General features: G+C 38.8%; 1 protein-coding gene across 1 annotated transcript; it reads left to right on the top strand.

Moving 5' to 3' along the window:
- The first annotated feature begins 7,938 nt into the window (after positions 1-7,938).
- On the top strand, positions 7,939-16,445 carry TAF9B (TATA-box binding protein associated factor 9b). The gene is made up of 7 exons (XM_017672533.3): positions 7,939-8,396; positions 9,027-9,108; positions 9,428-9,564; positions 9,639-9,773; positions 10,783-10,858; positions 13,501-13,611; positions 14,428-16,445. Exons 1-7 carry the CDS (start codon positions 8,205-8,207, stop codon positions 14,589-14,591), a joined length of 897 nt encoding a protein of 298 aa, XP_017528022.2. The 5' UTR covers positions 7,939-8,204; the 3' UTR covers positions 14,592-16,445.
- The last annotated feature ends 4,551 nt before the right edge of the window (positions 16,446-20,996 follow it).

Here is a 20,996-nt window from a genome sequence, read left to right as displayed (position 1 = left end):
CGGTGGGCGAGTGCCTGAGACCGGCGCCTGAGGACGGAGGAAATCGCGCGTTTTTCCCCTTTTTTTTTTTTTCTTTTTCTCTTATTGGCGAGTGCTATTTGGAAGCCTTAAAGGGACAGAGACCCCATTGCTAGGGAGGCAGAGTGGCGGGACCAGTGAGGGGGTGCCTGGGACCAGCGCCTGAGGACAAAGATTACTGCGTGTTTTTCCGTATGGGACCGGTGGGTGGGTGCCTGAGACCGGCACCTGAGGATGGAGGAAATCGCAAGTTTTTCCCCGTTTTTTTTCTCTTTTTGGTGAGTGCTTTTTGGAAGCCTTAAAGGGACAGGGACCCCGGTGCTAGGGAGGCAGAGCAGCAGGAAAAGTGAGAGGGAGCCTGGGACCGGCACATGAAGACAAAGAATATCGCGCGTTTTTCCCTGCGGGACTGGTGGGCCGGTGCTTTTTGGAAGCCTGGAAGGGACAGGGACCCCGGTGCTAGGGAGGCAGGGCAGCAGGACCAGTGAGCGGGTGCCTGGGACCAGCGGCTAAAGAAAAAAAAAAATCGCATGTTTTTTCCTTATTTTTTTTTTTCTGTTCCCTCTCTCATTGTTGCTGTTGTGGTTTTGGTTTGGAGAGTGCTTTTTGGAAGTCTTAAAGGGGCAGGACAGGACACTTAGACCAGAGGCAGGGAATCTGGGGATCTCTGGGCACTCTAACCCCCTGGGCAACAGTGAGCACAGAGGCCCCTTACGGAGATAAATAGCCTCCTGGCCGCTCCCCCTCCAACGGGGCTCCACCATTTTGGAGGAGCAGCCCCAGCCAGGCCACGCCCACAGCTACAGCAGAGATAAACTCCATAGCAAACAGGCAGGTAGCAGAAGCCCTGTCTGCGCACAGCTAACAAGCATAAGCCACTAGAGGTCGCTATTCTCCCAGGAGAGGAAGGCCACAAACCAACAAGAAGGGAAGCTCTTCCAGCAGTCACTCGTACCAGGTCTGCAAACTATCTCTATCACCATGAAAAGGCAAAACTACAGGCAGACAAAGATCACAGAGACAACACCTGAGAAGGAGACAGACCTAACCAGTCCTCCTGAAAAAGAATTCAAAATAAAAATCATGAAAATGCTGACAGAGATGCAGAGAAAAATGCAAGAGCAATGGGATGAGATGCAGAGAAAAATGCAAGAGCAATGGGATGAAGTCCGGAGGGAGATCACAGATGTCAGGAAGGAGATCACAGAAGTGAAACAATCCCTGGAAGGATTTATAAGCAGAATGGATAAGATGCAAGAGGCCATTGAAGGAATAGAAGCCAGAGAACAGGAATGTATAGAAGCTGCCATAGAGAGAGATAAAAGGATCTCCAGGAATGAAACAAGACTAAGAGAACTATGTGACCAAATCAAAAGGAATAATATTTGTATTATAGGGGTACCAGAAGAAGAAGAAAGAGGAAAAGGGATAGAAAGTCTCTTTGAAGAAATAATTGCTGAAAACTTCCCCAAACTGGGGGAGGAAACAATCGAACAGACCATGGAATTACACAGAACCCCCAACAGAAAGGATCCAAGGAGGACAACACCAAGACACATAGTAATTAAAATGGCAAGGATCAAGGACAAGGAAAGAGTTTTAAAGGCAGCTAGAGAGAAAAAGGTCACCTATAAAGGAAAACCCATCAGGCTAACATCAGACTTCTCGACAGAAACCCTACAGGCCAGAAGAGAATGGCATGATATACTTAATGCAATGAAACAGAAGGGCCTTGAACCAAGGATACTGTATCCAGCACGACTATCATTTAAATATGATGGCGGGATTAAACAATTCCCAGACAAGCAAAAGCTGAGGTATTTTGCTTCCCACAAACCACCTCTACAGGGCATCCTACAGGGAATGCTCTAGATGGGAGCACTCCTAAAAAGAGCACAGAACAAAACACACAACATATGAAGAATGGAGGAGGAGGAATAAGAAGGGAGAGAAGAAAAGAATCTCCAGAAAGTGCATATAACAGCTCAATAAGCGAGCTAAGTTAGGCAGTAAGATACTAAAGAAGCTAACCTTGAACCTTTGGTAAGAACGAATCTAAAGCCTGCAATGGCAATAAGTACATATCTCTCAATAGTCACCCTAAATGTAAATGGACTTAATGCACCAATCAAAAGACACAGAGTAATAGAATGGATAAAAAAGCAAGACCCATCTATATGCTGCTTACAAGAAACTCACCATAAACCCAAAGACAAGCATAGACTAAAAGCCAAGGGATGGAAAAGCATATTTCAGGCAAACAACAGTGAGAAGTAAGCAGGGGTTGCAGTACTAATATCAGACAAAATAGACTTCAAAACAAAGAAAGTAACAAGAGATAAAGAAGGATACTACATAATGATAAAGGACTCAGTCCAACAAGAGGATATAACCATTCTAAATATATATGCACCCAATACAGGAGCACCAGCATATGTGAAGCAAATACTAACAGAACTAAAGAGGGAAATAGACTGTAATGCATTCATTTTAGGAGACTTCAACACACCACTCACCCCAAAGGATAGATCCACCGGGCAGAAAATAAGTAAGGACACACAGGCACTGAACAACACACTAGAACAGTTGGACCTAATAGACACCTATAGAACTCTACATCCAAAAGCAACAGGATATACATTCTTCTCAAGTGCACATGGAACATTCTCCAGAATAGACCACATACTAGCTCACAAAAAGAGCCTCAGTAAATTCCAAAATATTGAAATTCTACCAACCAATTTTTCAGACCACAGAGGTATAAAACTAGAAATAAATTCTACAAAGAAAACAAAAAGGCTCACAAACACATGGAGGCTTAACAACATGCTACTAAAGAATCAATGGATCAATGAACAAATCAAAATAAAGATCAAGGAATCTATAGAAACAAATGACAACAACAACACTAAGCCCCAACGTCTGTGGGACGCAGCGAAAGCAATATTAAGAGGAAAGTATAGAGAAATCCAGGCACACTTGAAGAAGGAAGAACAATCCCAAATGAATAGTCTAACATCACAATTATCGAATCTGGAAAAAGAAGAACAAATGAGGCCTAAAGTCAGCAGTAGGAGGGACATAATAAAGATCAGAGAAGAAATAAACAAATTGAGAAGAATAAAACAATAGCAAAAATCAACAAAACCAAGAGCTGGTTCTTTGAGAAAATAAACAAAATAGATAAGCCTCTAGCCCAACTTATTAAGAGAAAAAGAGAATCAACACAAATCATCATAATCAGAAATGAGAATGGAAAAATCATGACAGACTCCACAGAAATACAAAGAATTATTAAAGACTAGTATGAAAACCTATATGCCAACAAGCTGGAAACCCTAGAAGAAATGGACAACTTCCTAGGAAAATACAACCTCCCAAGACTGACCAAGGAAGAAACACAAAAGTTAAACAAACCAATTACGAGCAAAGAAATTGAAACAGTAATCAAAAAACTACCCAGGAACAAAACCCCAGGGCCGGACGGATTTACCTCGGAATTTTATCAGACACACAGAGAAGACATAATACCCATTCTCCTTAAAGTGTTCCAAAAAATACAAGAAGAGGGAATACTCCCAAACTCATTCTATGAAGCCAACATCACCCTAATACCAAAACCAGGCAAAGACCCCACCAAAAAAGAAAATTACAGACCAATATCCCTGATGAAGGTAGATGCAAAAATACTCAATAAAATACTAGCAAACAGAATTCAACAGTATATCAAAAGGATCATACACCATGACCAAGTGGGATTCATCCCAGGGATGCAAGGATGGTACAACATTCGAAAATCCATCAACATCATCCACCACATCAACAAAAAGAAAGACAAAAACCACATGATCATCTCCATAGATGCTGAAAAAGCATTTGACAAAATTCAACATCCATTCATGATAAAAACTCTCAGCAAAATGGGAATAGAGGGCAAGTACCTCAACATAATAAAGGCCATATATGATAAACCCACAGCCAGCATTATACTGAACAGCGAGAAGCTGAAAGCATTTCCTCTGAGATCAGGAACAAGACAGGGATGCCCAGTCTCCCCACTATTATTTAACATAGTACTGGAGGTCCTAGCCATGGCAATCAGACAAAACAAAGAAATACAAGGAATCCAGATTGGTAAAGAAGAAGTCAAACTGTCACTATTTGCAGATGATATGATATTGTACATAAAAAACCCTAAAGACTCCACTCCAAAACTACTAGAACTGATATCGGAATACAGAAAAGTTGCAGGATACAAAATTAACACACAGAAATCTGTAGCGTTCCTATACACTAACAATGAATCAATAGAAAGAGAAATCAGGAAAACAATTCCATTCACCATTGCATCAAAAAGAATAAAATACCTAGGAATAAACCTAACCAAAGAAGTGAAAGACTTATACTCTGAAAACTACAAGTCACTCTTAAGAGAAATTAATGGGGACACTAATAAATGGAAACTCATCCCATGCTCATGGCTAGGAAGAATTAATTTCGTCAAAATGGCCATCCTGCCCAAAGCAATATACAGATTTGATGCAATCCCTCTCAAATTACCAGCAACATTCTTCAATGAATTGGAACAAATAATTCAAAAATTCATATAGAAACACCAAAGACCCCGAATAGCCAAAGCAATCCTAAAAAAGAAGAATAAAGTAGGGGGGATCTCACTCCCCAACTTCAAGCTCTACTACAAAGCCATAGTAATCAAGACAATTTGGTACTGGCACAAGAACAGAGCCACAGACCTGTTGAACAGATTAGAGACTCCAGACATTAACCCAAACAAATATGGTCAATTAATATTTGATAAAGGAGCCAAGGACATACAATGGCAAAATGACAGTCTCTTCAACAGATGGTGCTGGCAAAACTGGACAGCTACATGTAGGAGAATGAAACTGGACCGTTGTCTAACCCCATATACAAAGGTAAACTCAAAATGGATCAAAGACCTGAATGTAAGTCATGAAACCATTAAACTCTTGGAAAAAAACATAGGCGAAAACCTCTTAGACATAAACATGAGTGACCTCTTCTTGAACATATCTCCCCGGGCAAGGGAAACAAAAGCAAAAATGAACAAATGGGACTATATCAAGCCGAAGAGCTTCTGTACAGCAAAGGACACCACCAAGAGAACAAAAAGACATCCAACATATGGGAGAATATATTCATAAATGACAGATCCAATAAAGGGTCGACATCCAAAATATATAAAGAGCTCATGCTCCTCAACAAACAAAAAGCAAATAATCCAATTAAAAAATGGGCAGAGGAGCTGAGTAGACAGTTCTCTAAAGAAGAAATTCAGATGGCCAACAGGCACATGAAAAGATGCTCCACATCACTTGTCATCAGAGAAATGAAAATTAAAACCACAATGAGATATCATCTCACACCAGTAAGGATGGCTAGCATCCAAAAGACAAACAACAACAAATGTTGGCAAGGCTGTGGAGAAAGGGGAACCCTCCTACACTGCTGGTGGGAATGTAAATTAGCTCAACCATTGTGGAAAGCCGTATGGAGGTTCCTCAAAATGCTCAAAATAAAAATACCATTTGACCCAGGAATTCCACTTCTAGGAATTTACCCTAAGAATGCAGCACTCCAGTTTGGAAAAGACAGATGCACCCCTGTGTTTATCACCGCACTGTTTACAATAGCCAAGATATGGAAGCAACCTAATTGTCCATCAGTAGATGAATGGATAAAGAAGATGTGGTACATATACACAATGGAATATTATTCAGCTATAAGAAAAAAACAGATCCTACCATTTGCAACAACATGAATGGAGCTAGAGGGTATTATGCTCAGTGAAATAAGCCAGGAGGAGAAAGACAAGTACCAAATGATTTCACTCATATGTGGAGTATAAGAACAAAAGAAAACTGAAGGAACAAAACAGCAGCAGACTCACAGAACCCAAGAATGGACTAACAGTTACCAAAGGGAAAGGGACTGGGAAGGACAGGTGGGAAGGGAGGGATAAGGGCGGGAAAAAGTAAGGTGCCATTACGATTAACATGTATAGTGGGGGTGGGGGCACGGGGAGGGCTGTGCAACACAGAGAAGACAAGTAGTGATTTTACAGCATCTTACTATGTTGATGGCAGTGACTGTGAACGGGTATGTGTGGGGGACTTGGTGAAGGGGGCAACCTAGTAAACATAATGTGTCCTTCATGTCATTGTAGATTAATGATACCAAAATAAAATTAATAAAAAAAAAATGGCCAACCTGCCCAAAGCAATGTACAGATTCGATGCAGTCCCTATCAAATTACCAACAGCATTCTTCAATGAACCGGAACAAATGGTTCAATAATTCATATGGAAACACCAAAGACCCTAAATAGCCAAACCAATCCTGAGAAGGAAGAATAAAGTGGGGGGGATCTTGGTCCCCAACTTCAAGCTCTCCTAAAAAGCCACAGTAATCAAGACAGTTTGGTACTGGCACAAGAATAGAGCCACAGACCAGTGGAACAGTATAGAGACTCCAAACATTAACCCAAACATATGTGGTCAACTAATATACGATAATGGAGCCATGGACAGTCTCTTAAACAGATGGTGCTGGCAAAACTCAACAGCTACATGTCAGAGAATGAAACTGGATCACTGTCTAACCCCATACACAAAAGTAAATACAATAATGGATTAAAGACCTGAATGTAAGTCATGAAACCATAAAACTCCTAGAAAAAAACACAGGCAAAAATCTCGGACATAAACATGAGCGACTTCTTCATGAACATATCTCCCCGGGAAGGAAAATGAAAGCAAAAATGAACATGTGGGATTATATCAAGCTGAAAAGCTTCTGTACAGCAAAGGACACCATCAATAGAACAAAAAGACATCCTACAGTGTGGGAGAATATATTCATAAATGACAGATACGATAAATGGTTGACATCCAAAATATATAAAGAGCTCACGGACCTCAACAAATAAAAAGCAAATAATCCAATTAGAAAATGGGCAGAGGAGCTGAACAGACACTTCTCCAAAGAAGAAATTCAGATGGCCAACAGGCACATGAAAAGATGCTCCACATCGCTTGTCATCAGAGAAATGCAAATTAAAAATTAAAACCACAATGAGATATCACCTCACACCAATAAGGATCGCCACCATCTAAAAGACAAACAACAAATGTTGGCGAGGTTGTGGAGAAAGGGGAACCCTCCTACAATGCTGGTGGGAATGTAAATTAGCTCAACCATTGTGGAAAGCCGTATGGAGGTTCCTCAAAAAGTTCAAAATAGAAATACCATTTGACCCAGGAATCCCACTTCTAGGAATTGACCCTAAGAATGCAGCAGCCCAGTTTGAAAAAGACAGATGCACCCCTATGTTTATCACATCACTATTTACAATAGCCAAGAAATGGAAGCAACCTAAGTGTCCATCAGTAGATGAATGGATGAAGAAGATGTGGTACATATACACAATGGACTATTATTCAGCCATAAGAAGAAAACAAATCCTACCATTTGCAACAACATGGATGGAGCTAGAGAGTATTATGCTCAGTGAAATAAGCCAGGCAGAGAAAGACAAGTACCAAATGATTTCACTCATATGTGGAGTATAAAAGAAAGAAAAACTGTAGGAACAAAACAGCAGCAGACTCACAGAACCCAAGAATGGACTAACAGTTACCAAAGGGAAAGGGACTGGGGAGGATTGGTGGGAGGGGAGGGATAGGGGGGGGGGGAAAAGGGGGCCTTACGATTAGCATGTATAATATGGGGGGGTACATAAGGAGGGATGTGTAACACAGAGAAGACTACTAGTGATTCTACAGCATCTTACTACGCTGATGGGCAGTGACTGTAATGGGGTTTGTTGGGGGGACTTGGTGAAGGGGGGAGTCTAGTAAACATAATGTTCTTCATGTAATTGTAGATTAATGATAACAAAATGAATTAAAAAATAAAAAAATAAAAAAAAAAGAAACATACAAAACAAAAAACAATACAAAACAAAAAAGACAAAGTTGGCCCATTTAGTGGGTGCACTTTTTCCGGAGAACTGCGGTGGGAAGACGATATTCTCGGCTTTTCCAAGTGTTGGCTGGGCGCTCCCAGGAGAATGCTTAGCGGCCTCCTCCAAGCCTCCGCAGGGGAAGGATAGCCAAGCTGGACTGCCCTTCGCCTCCCCGGGAATGGGGCAGGGCAGATCGGCTGGAGGCGGCTGCGGGCAGTGCGGTCGCTGTAACCCCGCCTTTAGCACCCTGCAGGGGTGGAGCCTGAGCGTAGAGCCCGTGAGCGGCCCTCGCTCCCCGGATGACGAGGAGCCGAATAACATGGAGTCGGGCAAGATGGCGCCTCCCAAGAACGCTCCGAGAGATGCCCTGGTAAGTGCGAAGGATGAGAGGGGGCACATGAAGCTCAGGGCGGCCGGCGACCCGGGAGTCAGACCCAGGCGGAGGGGCCTGCAGAGGGGCTCACGTGCCGTCTTCAGCCCAGCCATAGTGGGCAGGACTGGGAGATGGGGGTGCCCTGGCCCCCAGGGCGCTCTCCCGCTGGCTCCGCAGCCCTATCGGACGAAGGCTAGCGGCCCGCGGGAATGCCAATCCAGCCGCCCTGCTTGGTCTCCTGGGCCCCGGGTCCGGCCGCCTTACCAACTCATCTCGCCGCGTCTGCGAGCCCCCTCGTGCCCAGGGTCCTGATGCAGGCTTCTCCCCATCGCTGCATCCGAAAATGACAACCAGCTGTAGCCAACCCTACCTCTGATGGGAAAGCCAACCCGGACCGTTTTCTTCTCCCTTTGCCCCCGCCCCCACCAAAAAAAATCTAAAGTTTTAAGCAGAGAGGGTACGACTGTATTTGGTGTGATCCTGGCAGTCACTAACTTTGCAGGAAAAGAACGAGTACAACTTTGGAACCCAGAAAAGCAGCAACTTGTATCATAAATACTGCCTTCAGTCCAGTCATGATTTCCAATACCTAGTTTATGCATCTGGCATTTTTATTTGAATCCACAGGTGATGGCACAGATCCTGAAGGATATGGGAATTACAGAGTACGAACCAAGGGTTATAAATCAAATGCTGGAATTTGCTTTCCGTAAGTTAACAGAACACTAAGTATTTGCCTGACTTGTGAATTTGAAGAGGTCATTTTACTGTAAAAACGTTTTTCCAACTAAATTCCCCTAGCGGTTAACATCATAGAGTTCAGCCTAACGCAGTAACAGGGAGCTCAAGCTAGGGGCAATAGTATTTATACTAGGATATCTGTTTAAAATTGATTATATAGATAGGTCAATTAGACATTAGAACCAAAATTCATAACCTCTCTAGAAATCAGAACCTTCCATTAAGAAAACTAGCCATAAATATTAAGCTATTTTCATGTTTAAGAAAATAATGTTTTGTTCTTAAAGGATATGTGACTACAATTCTGGATGATGCAAAAATGTATTCAAGCCATGCTAAGAAAGCTAATGTTGATGCAGATGACGTGAGACTGGCAATCCAGTATCGTGCTGACCAGTCTTTTACCTCTCCTCCCCCAAGAGATGTGAGCAAATTTATTTGAAGTTCATTTACACTTTTTTTTAAGTTGTAGTTCTAATAAGGATTTTTTTTTTTTAGTTTTTACTGGATATTGCAAGGCAAAAAAATCAAACCCCCTTACCACTGATTAAGCCATATGCAGGACCCAGACTGCCACCTGACAGATACTGCTTAACAGCTCCAAACTATAGGCTGAAGTCCTTAATTAAAAAGGTGAGAATTAGCATCTTACTATGCTGATGGACAGTGACTGTAATGGGGTATGTGGTGGGGACTTGATGATGGGGGGAGTGTAGTAACCATAATGTTGCTCATGTAATTGTAGATTAATGAACCAAATAAATAAATAAATAAATGAAGTGAGAATTTTTAGTCAACTTAGGTTTTAAAAAGGTAAGATATGTTAGGAGAATTTTAAGAAAAAGGCAAATTCCTGTACCTACTACAGTAGATTTAAGGCTAAAGTAATTAGGATTTTTTTAATTTACTGCCTTGAAAATACCATGTTTACAATTATCTGCTATGTTGAAATACAAAATATTAGATCCAGGATTTTTAGCACTGAAAGGAACTTTCGTGTTCATCTAATCCAACACTTTTCACATTAGGAAACTGAGCCTGAACTCATCTATGGAGTCAGCTAAGCAAAGCTAGGACTGATTCCCAGGTCTCAGACCTTCCAGTCTTTCCACTGTATCATAGGTTTTTTAGTGAAGCCTGATGACAGAGTAATACCACTGGGAATTGGACTAGCTTTCTGAAATAGTACGCAAGCCTCTACCCCCACTGAAAAAGTTCTCCACACATTGTGCTGCCTTTGTTGTCTGAAATTCCACTCTAAGAAAGTTTCATTTTGGGTTAAGATATTGACTAAGATTAAAAGTCATAAGGAAGTTAGCTGTTATCCCCAAATGAGACTCTGTCTTAAATATTATACAGAATTATACATACTTACACAAACACAGATGTACATATATTCATATCCGTGTTTATATAGGTATGCATTTGTAATATATATTATACATATATAATATATATATATATATATATATATACCTTATATTTTGTTTAAATATTGGATTTGGAACACTGATGGAACAAAGATAGGATGTTCTTCCTGTGGATTATCCATTAATAACTCACATCAACAATCCCAATCACTCCTGATAAGTATAGCTGTCAAATCTAAACATTAAAGTTATTTGTTTTTTAAATCCCCTAGGGACCTAACCAAGGAAGACTAGTTCCACGGTTAAGTGTTGGTGCTGTTAGTAGCAGACCTACCACTCCTACTATAGGTGAGTGAGAGAGGCTTTTGTGGCTAGCAAACAAGTGCCTCAGCACTTACTTTTCAACTATAATCTGAGTCAAAAGGTGAGTTAGAAATTCCCATGTGTTGCCATGAATAACGTTTACTCATCTATATAGTTTATCAGATTTCAAAATGAGAAAGCCACAAGGAATATCTGATCCCAAATGAGTATCGAATTGGACATTACCCCATTTTGTTGTTGGTATGAACGAGCAGACCAAAAATAGGAGTTTAAGTTGGGTGTTACCAAACACACTGATAGCAGCAGCCTACTTATTCTGAGAAATTAAAGAAAATTTGAGTAAAGTGGCAAAAGAATAGAAGAAAAAAGTGTAAAATGTACAAAAAGCTTAAGGATATCACAGAAGAAATCAATTCCGTTTTTAATACTAACGTTTTCAAAAGTAGTACTGATAGTACTATACTGCCTCTTCAAGCTGTCTCCTGCATGCTTTGTGACAGGTCATTATTCTTTGAACATTTCTTGCTTTTTGGCACAAAATGTTCCATGCTCATCTTGTATTTTCCTTACCCCAGTCATAGAATCAGCCATTTCTCCAAAAATCCCTAGTTTCTTTTAGTGGAGAATGGTATTTAGAAACCATTGTTTCTTGTTAATGTCATTGTTTAAGAAAGAAGGAAAACAATGGGTTTATATTCTGATTTTCTTGTCCTACATTCTTCCTGGATTTCTTTCATAAAGTATTTCCAGAAAAAAAACCCTTTTCTCTGACCAGTATTGATGTATTGGCACTTACTGCTTATAACGTGAGTCCTGTAGATGTCCTATAGCTCTAGTGCAGGCAGCATTTCATTTTTGAAGTGTGCAGACAATCTTCATATTCTTAGGATAAGAATTTACATTTCTGCACTTTAAAACCAGACTAGTATAGTATTAGTTGTATACTTCTAATTACCTGCATGTGATCTTTGCAGACAGAAATTTGCATGTCTAACTTGTGTAACTTTTTGGTTGTAGACTGTTTACTTGTGGATTCATATGAAGTGAATGCCAATTTCTTAAAAATTCTAGGCTGTGGTAATCAGTTGCATGTGTTAGCAAGTTAACCAGTTTTAGTTAGCAGTTATGATTTTCATTCCTAATTGGGCATTTATTTATTGTATATGTCTTAGGAGATGTTTTAAATCTAAAGGGAGCTGCTTGAAGCTATTAAAGATGCAAGTTTTAAATTTTTTCTTTATTTAAAATGAGTTTTCTAAAGCATAAGACCTAAGCATCTACTCTGTTCAATTTTAAAGCCTAAACTCCACACTTAAATATTAACAGTTCCTATGGTAATAAGCAAGAAAACATGTACCTACTGTGAATTTTCTTAACATAATAAAATATGTACATTGTTTGTTAAGCTTTGCCAATTCTTTGGAACTCTCCTTAATATATGGGAAAACTTGACTAAGGATGGAGATAATGTTAGAGTAAGACCTCACCTCCTGGGTTCGGGAGAGAAAGCACTAGAACCAGATTTGTGGGTACCTTTGGGCTTTTTTCCTCCATTTAGGCTTTCTTCTCCTTTGTACCTGGAGCTGATGTCACAGTTTTTTTCAGCAACTAAATCCCTGGACAAATCACTGGTTCCAGGGGAAAGGGATGTATGGAAAGCCTGCATTCCCAAAGGAAAAACTAGGAATAGACAGATTTCCATAAATGTATTTTTTGAGAGTTACGGCATCAGTATATGTACAAGTCAAGTCTTGCAAAATTCACTCATTAAGCAAACATTTATTGAGGGCCTGTTAGGAGCCAGGCACAAAAGCCATCTGCTCACAAGGACTAAACATGTTAACCAAGGCTTATAAATTAGTGAATGAGATAAGATGGTAATAATAAGGTTCTTATGACATTATAGGGAAATTTCAGAGGCAAGCAATGACTATAGCAAATCAAGGATATTTTATAAAACAGGGTGGTATTTGAGTTCTACTTTGGAATAATGGGTAGAATTAAAATGAGGGGGGTTTGACTATGTTATCTCCAAGGTCCCTTTCTACTTAAAAAGTATCTGCATATAGAAAAGGAATAGGATTTTTGTGGCTACCTGGGGAACCCAGAAGGTATATTTGATAGACTTTTGTTAGATCCCTGTTGATTTAGGGTCATGGGCTTAATAACATGTTCTAATTCTCAGCAAGTGACAGTGATTAAAAGTGCCACCTATTAATAGAAAATGTGGGTCTTTATTCTGCTAGTTTAATCACTCAACTTCATGACTTCATGTAGCTAAAATTCAGTGCCAGATGCTGTCTGAAGAGCTTTACGTGTATGATTTTAATTCTCACAAGAACCCCATTAAATAGTTGAAAGAAAACTAAGGTACAAAAAGATTAAATAACTTGCAAAAGTACACTGAGCTAGTAGGTGATGAAGTCTGAATTCAAACTCAAAGCAGTTGACTCGAGCCTATGTTCTTTACCCACTACACTATCCTGAAATTTTAGCATCTGAACTTTGAGCTTGGAAACGTTTTTGAAGATATTTTGCTCTTATTTCTAATGATTTTCACCTTTCATTAGTTCCCTGTGCTCTGAAGGTAGTTCTGTTAAGCTAAGGAGCACGTATGAACCTGTAGAAGTCATTTAACTAATATCGTCTGTTAATTAAAACTACAGGCACCCCACAAACTGTGTCTGCCCCAAATAAAGTTGCACCTCCAGTGTCAGTGACGAGCCAAAGATTTACCGTGCAGATTCCACCTTCTCAGTCCACACCTGTCAAACCAGGTAATGTGATGGGTAGGGGGAGGGGTGCTATAAGTGATTCTTTAAAAATATTTTTCCTGAATTTTAAAATTTGTGAGTAACTTGTGATTATAATTTATGTTCCTATAACAGGAAGGTGGCAGTAATGCTGCAAATAAGGGTTCTTCAGAGCAGGGTCTATGAGCTCACTAAAATTGTATTAAATTTTACATTTATGTATACATTTTGGCAGGGGGAGGGGAGAGTACTCAGCATGATCATCAGATTCTCAAAAAACACTGTGAACTGAAATAAGAGTCCACAAATATAAGGCAGGGAATAGCACTTAGGGTCAAAGCTCAAGAAAATAATACAACTTTATATACATCAAATGCAAATTGTACCTTTACTCACTTCAATGGAAGGATACATATTCAGTCAGAATAATCTAAGTAGAATTCTGTTTTGACATAGTTCATTAATGCTTGTGTTTAGATTTCACATCTTCTGAAACCTAACTGCACACAGTATACTTATTTAAAATTTTGGCCTGTAAGAGAAGCATGATTCCTGACCTTGAACATTTGCCTTTAGTGTGTTCCATGATGCATCCAGCGCACTGCTTCCTATGACTATTTACAAATTGAAATTTGTAGTTGTTAAAAAAAAAAAACAGAACTTCTTTAACCATGTACTAGATACTAACTTAACTACTTTAAAGCACCAAAATTTATCAGTGTAATTCCCTGAGTTTTTCTGTTTTGTTATTAGAATTACATTCAGCTTTGTTGAATACTTTTTACCATGTTTCTGCTTCTGGGTAATTCATAGTTTGGGGGTTTTGTCTTCTGTTTACAGTTCCTGCAACAACTGCAGTTCAAAATGTTCTGATTAATCCTTCAATGATTGGGCCTAAAAATATTCTTATTACCACCAACATGGTTTCATCACAGAATACGGCCAATGAATCAAACCCACTGAAGAGAAAACATGAAGACAATGACAACAATGATACTATGTAAGGAATATATAGTCTAGTCTAGATGGATTTCAAACATGTAGTTGGTTTTGAGCCCAGTATACTAAACTAGAAAAAACATTCTAAATCTCACATTTTCTTATAAAGCTTAAATGTACCTGCAATTTTTTCACATTAAACTATTAGATTCTTTAAGGGTACCAATGTTTTTCATTAAGCTCCCAGTATAAAAAAGTACTTTTTTCCTTATAATTTCATTAATGTTGAATCGTACCAGGGCAATTCTATTTTGGAAGCAGTGTTGTGCCATTTATCACTGACAGCAACACTTAAGTTTCAGTTTCTACAGCCTGACCAGTGGACTGATCTTTAACAGTGTAGTATCTAATGTGCATATGAATGTTTTTCTTTTGTAAGGTAAAATAGTCACTTTTTTTGTCACCAACTTTTTTGACCAGATCTCTCTCAATCTAGGGAACATTTTTTAGAGAGGATGGGTTTAGAGGGATTCGAAGTCCATTTTGAATGTATTTGTTTCTCAGTGTTCCCTAACCTCCTCAATGTCATTTCTAGATCCCATTCATTTTCTGCACCACCCCTTCCCCATAGGCTTAAGTGTCTACCCATTGCTCCTAAATTTAAAAGGCCAAAGCTGGAGTTTTAATAATATAATTCCTGATAATACAGCTCAGTGTCATTTTCCTATTTTTAAACCTGCTTTACATGCCTAATATTCTATGGTTCACTTCAACCTGACAGTTTGTATTTGCTTTGTATTTCTCCCCCTACCACAGCAATTGAATTTTATCCCTTGTTTTTTATTCCATTGAGTTTTACTCTGCTTTTGACAGGTGGTTTTGAGCCATTTACATTCAGTTTGTCTTATGAGTTGATAACTCTACCATATTTCACATTTCCAGATTTTAAATAGAAGATGGTATAGCTTAAAATCTGCCTTGATACATATTTTACACTGGTCCTAGGCAAAACCACTGAAGAAACAAGTGTTTTCTTCCTTTTTACTACTTGCATGTATGTATGATCACTAGCACTTGAACACTCCTACTGGTATAATTCAGATCATTCTTCTAGCTTGTTGCTGAGGATGTCCCAAATTAAGATGGGATCAAACCTGGTTTTCTAATGGTTTTCCTTCCTCTAGAAGGCCAACGGCAAAAAATAAATTCGTGTAATATGACTTGCATTTATGTGCACTTCTGCATAGGTTTCCTAGTAAAGTTGTGATGTTGCTACTTTCCCTATTTTCCATGTATACAAATTTAAACATCTTACTGGGAAAGACTGCAAAGCTTTCAAAATTATAAACAGGTTTGTGTTGTTTTTAAGTAAGTTTGACATATTCAACAAAGGAATACTTCTGCAGAATTTTCTAAAATAACTTTTCATATAATTTGGAACTTGTAGCCAAGGATCCTCAAAACTCAAAACACTGTAAGTTTCATCTTAGGATGGTGCTTGGTACATCAAAGAGGAATAGTCTAGTAGCAGGAGAGAAATGTCTCATCAGTTTGTTTTGGATGTCAGGAAAAGATAGCATTAAACTTGTAACAGATATGACCAGCATCATAGGAGAGAAATGTTCATTGTATAGCATAAGATACCATTACTTGAATGTTCTCAGGGAGGCAGTATTACAAAATGCCTAGGTTCTAGTCCTGGCTCCATCATTTACCAACTGTGTGACCTTACTTCACCTCTGAGCCTTGTTCTCCTCACTAGTAATAGGCATCCTAACACTGACCCTGCCTATCTCACAGGGATGTTGTGAGGGCTTAATTAGTATATGTGAAAGTTTTCCAAATTGTAAACTGCTATGTAACTCTAAGGAATTGCTAATGTATTTGTTCCAAGATCAGGAATAAAAAATTGAAATTAATCATTTGTCTTTCATTTTTGACTTAAGGGATTCAAGGAAGATGAACAAGGCCCAGTAATTCTGTGGTCCAGAAAGCAATTAAGATTTAATGGATGAATTAAAACTCAGGGAACTGCTTGCTTTTATTTGCAATCAGCATGTGACTCAGTGAAGCAAAACAAAGATCAAAGAGTATGGGTTTAAATTTGTTAAAAACATAGCATGCTGTCTCTGGTGGGAATCTGTGCATATAATTGAGGTTGCAATGAGTATTTATTCACTTACCAGGTCAGCCAGTGGGTGGTGTGCTCTTTCAGATGAAGTCTGCTTTATCTTACACATCTTTCTTCCCTAATTATGCCCACCTAACCACCTAACCTAGCTTCAAGAATGACTTAAGGCAGCTCTTGTCCTGCAGCTTCTAGGTGGAATTTTTAAAAAAGATACACTGATCATAAATGGAGTGAGGACAATGTCATCCCAGGTTCTTCCTTTTTATAAATTGGAAACAAGTGTCTTTGATCTGAGTATCAATATAGGAAATATACCCAGCACACAAGAATGGAAGATGTAATACACACTGTGGCCTAAGGAGTCCAGAGTGAAGGGAAGTACTCAAGGTAGGAAAGAAAACTAATCAGAGATACGAAGCATTGTGTATGCCACCATATGTATTTTAGTACAGGTATACACACACATGTAATATGCTTTTTGTATGCATTAAGTAGCTCTAGACTGAAGGAAACTGGTCTTAACAGTAGTTGCTTCTAAAGAGAGAAACTTAGAAGACTGAGGAAGGAAGGAGTCTCTTCTCATTGTGTACCCCTCTTCATATCATGGGCTAGAAGGAAGTTTTGGACATAAAGAGGAAAGAGGAAGCAGGAAACACTGAGCTCAGGAGATTCAATTTGGCATGAAGATTGCAATTTTTCTGTATATAGGCATAAATATATTGGGAGTTAAAAGTGTATCTGCTTGTAACACTTATGCCTAAACTTTTGCAAGGTTTCATCACTAATTCATAATTCTATAATAAATCAGGAAGCACATCTTTATATTATTCTAGTTTATATACTCACTAGGTGTAATATACTATTTTCCTTGATTAGGTTGTAAATTCCTCCAGGACATAAATGCTATCTTTTTTTTTAAGGTAATTATTTTTTATTGAAGGGTAGTTGACACACAGTATTACATTAGTTTCAGGTGTACAACAGAGTGATTGAACATTTATATACATGATAATTCTAGGTACCAGCTATCACCATACCAAGTTGTTACAATATTTTGACTATATTCCTTATGCTATACATTACATCCCGGTTACTTATTTATTTTACAATTGGAAGTGTGTACTTTTTTTCTTTTTTGTGAGGGCATCTCTCCTATTTATTGATCAAATGGTTGTTAACAACAATAAAATTCTGTATAGGGGACTCAATGCTCAATGTATAATTATTAATCCACCCCAAGCCTAATTTTCATCAGTCTCCAATCTTCTGAAGCATAACGAACAAGTTCTTACATGGAGAACAAATTCTTACATAGTGAATAAGTTACATGGTGAATAGTACAAGGGCAGTCATCACAGAAACTTTCAGTTTTGATCATGCATTATGAACTATAAACAGTCAGTTCAAATACGAATATTCGTTTGATTTTTATACTTGATTTATATGTGGATACCACATTTCTCTCTTTATTATTATTTTTAATAAAATGCTGAAGTGGTAGGTAGATGCAAGATAAAGGTAGAAAACATAGTTTAGTGTTATAAGAGAGCAAATGTAGATGATCAGGTGTGTGCCTGTAGAATATGTGTTAATCCAAGCTAGACAAGGACAATAAAACATCCACGGATGCAGCAGATTTCTCTCAGAACGGGGGGGGGGGGAGCATTCTAGGCCTCACCTCTGTTGATCCCCAATTTCTCACCTGTTGGCCCCCCTGCGACTGTGCCTGTCTTAGGTCGTTCCTCCCTTGAGGAATCTTACCCGTCTCTGGCTAACCAGTCATCTTCCGGGGCCATACAGGGAAATGTAAAGTTGGTAAGTGAGAGAGAAGCCTTATTGTTTGATAAATGCTATCTTTATGACCTTCATTATGTCCTAAGCACATAAGCAGGTACTCAAAATATTAGCTTACTTGTGTTTTCCCATTTATTCCCTGGATTAATGACCCAAATACATAGGGAAAGATCCCAAAAGCAGAGCCCAGTAGAAATTACTTAAAAGGGACAATTGAGGATTGACAGATGAACTGGCAGTAGTAGAGTCTTAAGTGCTAGGGTTTTTGGGGTTGTAATATACAATTATTTTCATTCCTCTGTACATTTGATACAATGCTGGGAAAAATGCTGTCAGAAAGGTAATCAGTAGGGGAAAAGTCATCAGTATGTTGGGAGTTCTAGCCTAGCTGTGACATTAGTTTGCTGTATCTATGGGTAGCATCTATGGGACTCAAAGGATTGGAGTAAGAATTCCTGCTTCTCAAACCAGGTACCATTAGAGGTATGCAGAAACATGGTGCACTTTAAAATTAACTACAATTATGGGGACAGAATTAAAATACAAATAAAATTAAGGAAAACTTCAAACCTTCAAAAATTTTTTCAGAGTAACCACCAAAATTTACTTTTGCTTTTCTCTACAGAGTTAGCTTTTCTCTACAGAGTTAGCTTTTCTCTACAGGTTTTCTCTACCTAGGACTAGGTAAGAAAAGTCCTAGTCTAGAAGCATCATTTCAGGGAGTGAGGCACAATGAAAAAGTGCAGCCTTTATAGTCAGACAAACCTGGACATGAATCCCGCTGTTATTTATAAGCTCTCTGATCCTGTCCAAGAGCTTAACTATTTCTTTATCCATAAAGGTGAAATACTTACCTTGTACATAAAATGCCCAGCAGAGAAATTCTGGTTAAAAATGACCCCTTGAAACCACGTGTGTTTACTTCTGCAGACTCCCAAAACCCCATTAAAATGACAGGAAAGACAAAGGGGGAAAGTACAAGGGCAAAAAAAGAATGAGAATCAGACTTGATCTTGGCCTTCAGGCTAAAATCCAGGGCAGAACGTCATTAAATTTTCAATAGTGACAATGAGGCAAAGCCTTCAAGTCTGAAAAACTGGTATGTAGGCTGAAATTCAACATATAATGAAACAGGCAAGTGTTAAGGGTTGAATAAAGACATTTTCAGATATATAAGGTCTCAAGAATTTCGCCTCCCAAGCACGCCTTCTCAAGAAGCTAGTGGAGTCTTATTTTTTACAAAAATGAGAGTAAATCAAGAAAGGGGGGACAAGGGATCCAGGAAAGGGGAGGTGGCCCAACAAAGGAGGTAAAAGGTAACTGAGGGTTACCCCAGAGGCTTTTCATCCAGAAAGAGGGAATTCCAGAGCAACAGCTGTACAGCAAGAGGACAAACCAGAATGGGAACACAGACTCCAGGAGGTGCACCTCTAATTAAAATGGACTGTCTCGTATGTTTGAATTTACTGAGAATGAATCAGTAAGTGACAGATACATAGAAAGAACATTTCTTAAACTGTTATTAACCCCAAAGAAAATAAAAAGGCACATAATATAGCCATAGCATAGAACATAGCTTTAGCTAGTATTTATCATTACAACAAAGACTTGAATTATGATGAAACTCTATTGGGAGAACGATGAAAGGGAAGTACATGTGGAACACAAGCTGTAAGAAAGCTAAATCTTCCCATGTATGAAATTAAGAGATATCTTCTTTAAGAAAATCAAGACAAGTACTCAGAAACATGAAGGTAAATACAAGAAAAAAGCTAACAGTTGAGAGCAGTCACCTGTGGGGAACCACAAATGGGAGGATTGGGCTGAGGCCTTTTCTTTGGTAAGTCTTGACTTTTTAAATTGTGGTCATGGGTAATAGATAAAAATAAAAATTTAAGTATAGTGGAATATTATTCAGCCATAAAAAAGAAATCCTGCCATTTACAATAGCATGGATGGACCTCGACAGTACTACGCTAAGTGAAATAAGCCAGGCAAAGAAAGACAAATACTTACAATTTCACTTATTTGTGGACTCTAAAAACAAAACAACTAAAATGAACAAAAAAGCAGCAGACTCATAGACACTGAGAAGTGACTGGTGGTTACCACAGGGGAGGGATTGGAATGGGGGGTGGTTAAATAGGTGAAAGGGAAAAGCACAAAATCTCAATCATAATATAAATTAGTCACAGGGATGAAAGTACAGCATAGAGAATACAGTCAATTCTATAACATCTTCTTATGTTGACAGTAACTGCACTAGTTGGGGTGAGCATTTAATAACGCAGAATCACTATGTTGTACACCTGAGACCAATATAATATTGTGTATCAACCATACTTCAATAAAACATGTAGCAAATAAATTAAATTAAGCACCTATCAGTGTCTGACATAAAGGACCTCAATAAGAACAGACATTTATCTAATCCCCCTACCTCCCCGTTGCTGTTGCCCCATTTCTTGCATTCAGAAACATAGATGATTTGACCCCTTCCTCAAGGTTCTGGTCTCACCCTAACAAAGAATGACAGGAAAAAAAA

This window comes from Manis javanica, chromosome X (genome assembly GCF_040802235.1).
Source record: "Manis javanica isolate MJ-LG chromosome X, MJ_LKY, whole genome shotgun sequence".
Taxonomy (NCBI): domain Eukaryota; kingdom Metazoa; phylum Chordata; class Mammalia; order Pholidota; family Manidae; genus Manis; species Manis javanica.
This window is presented reverse-complemented; position numbering and strand designations above follow the sequence as displayed.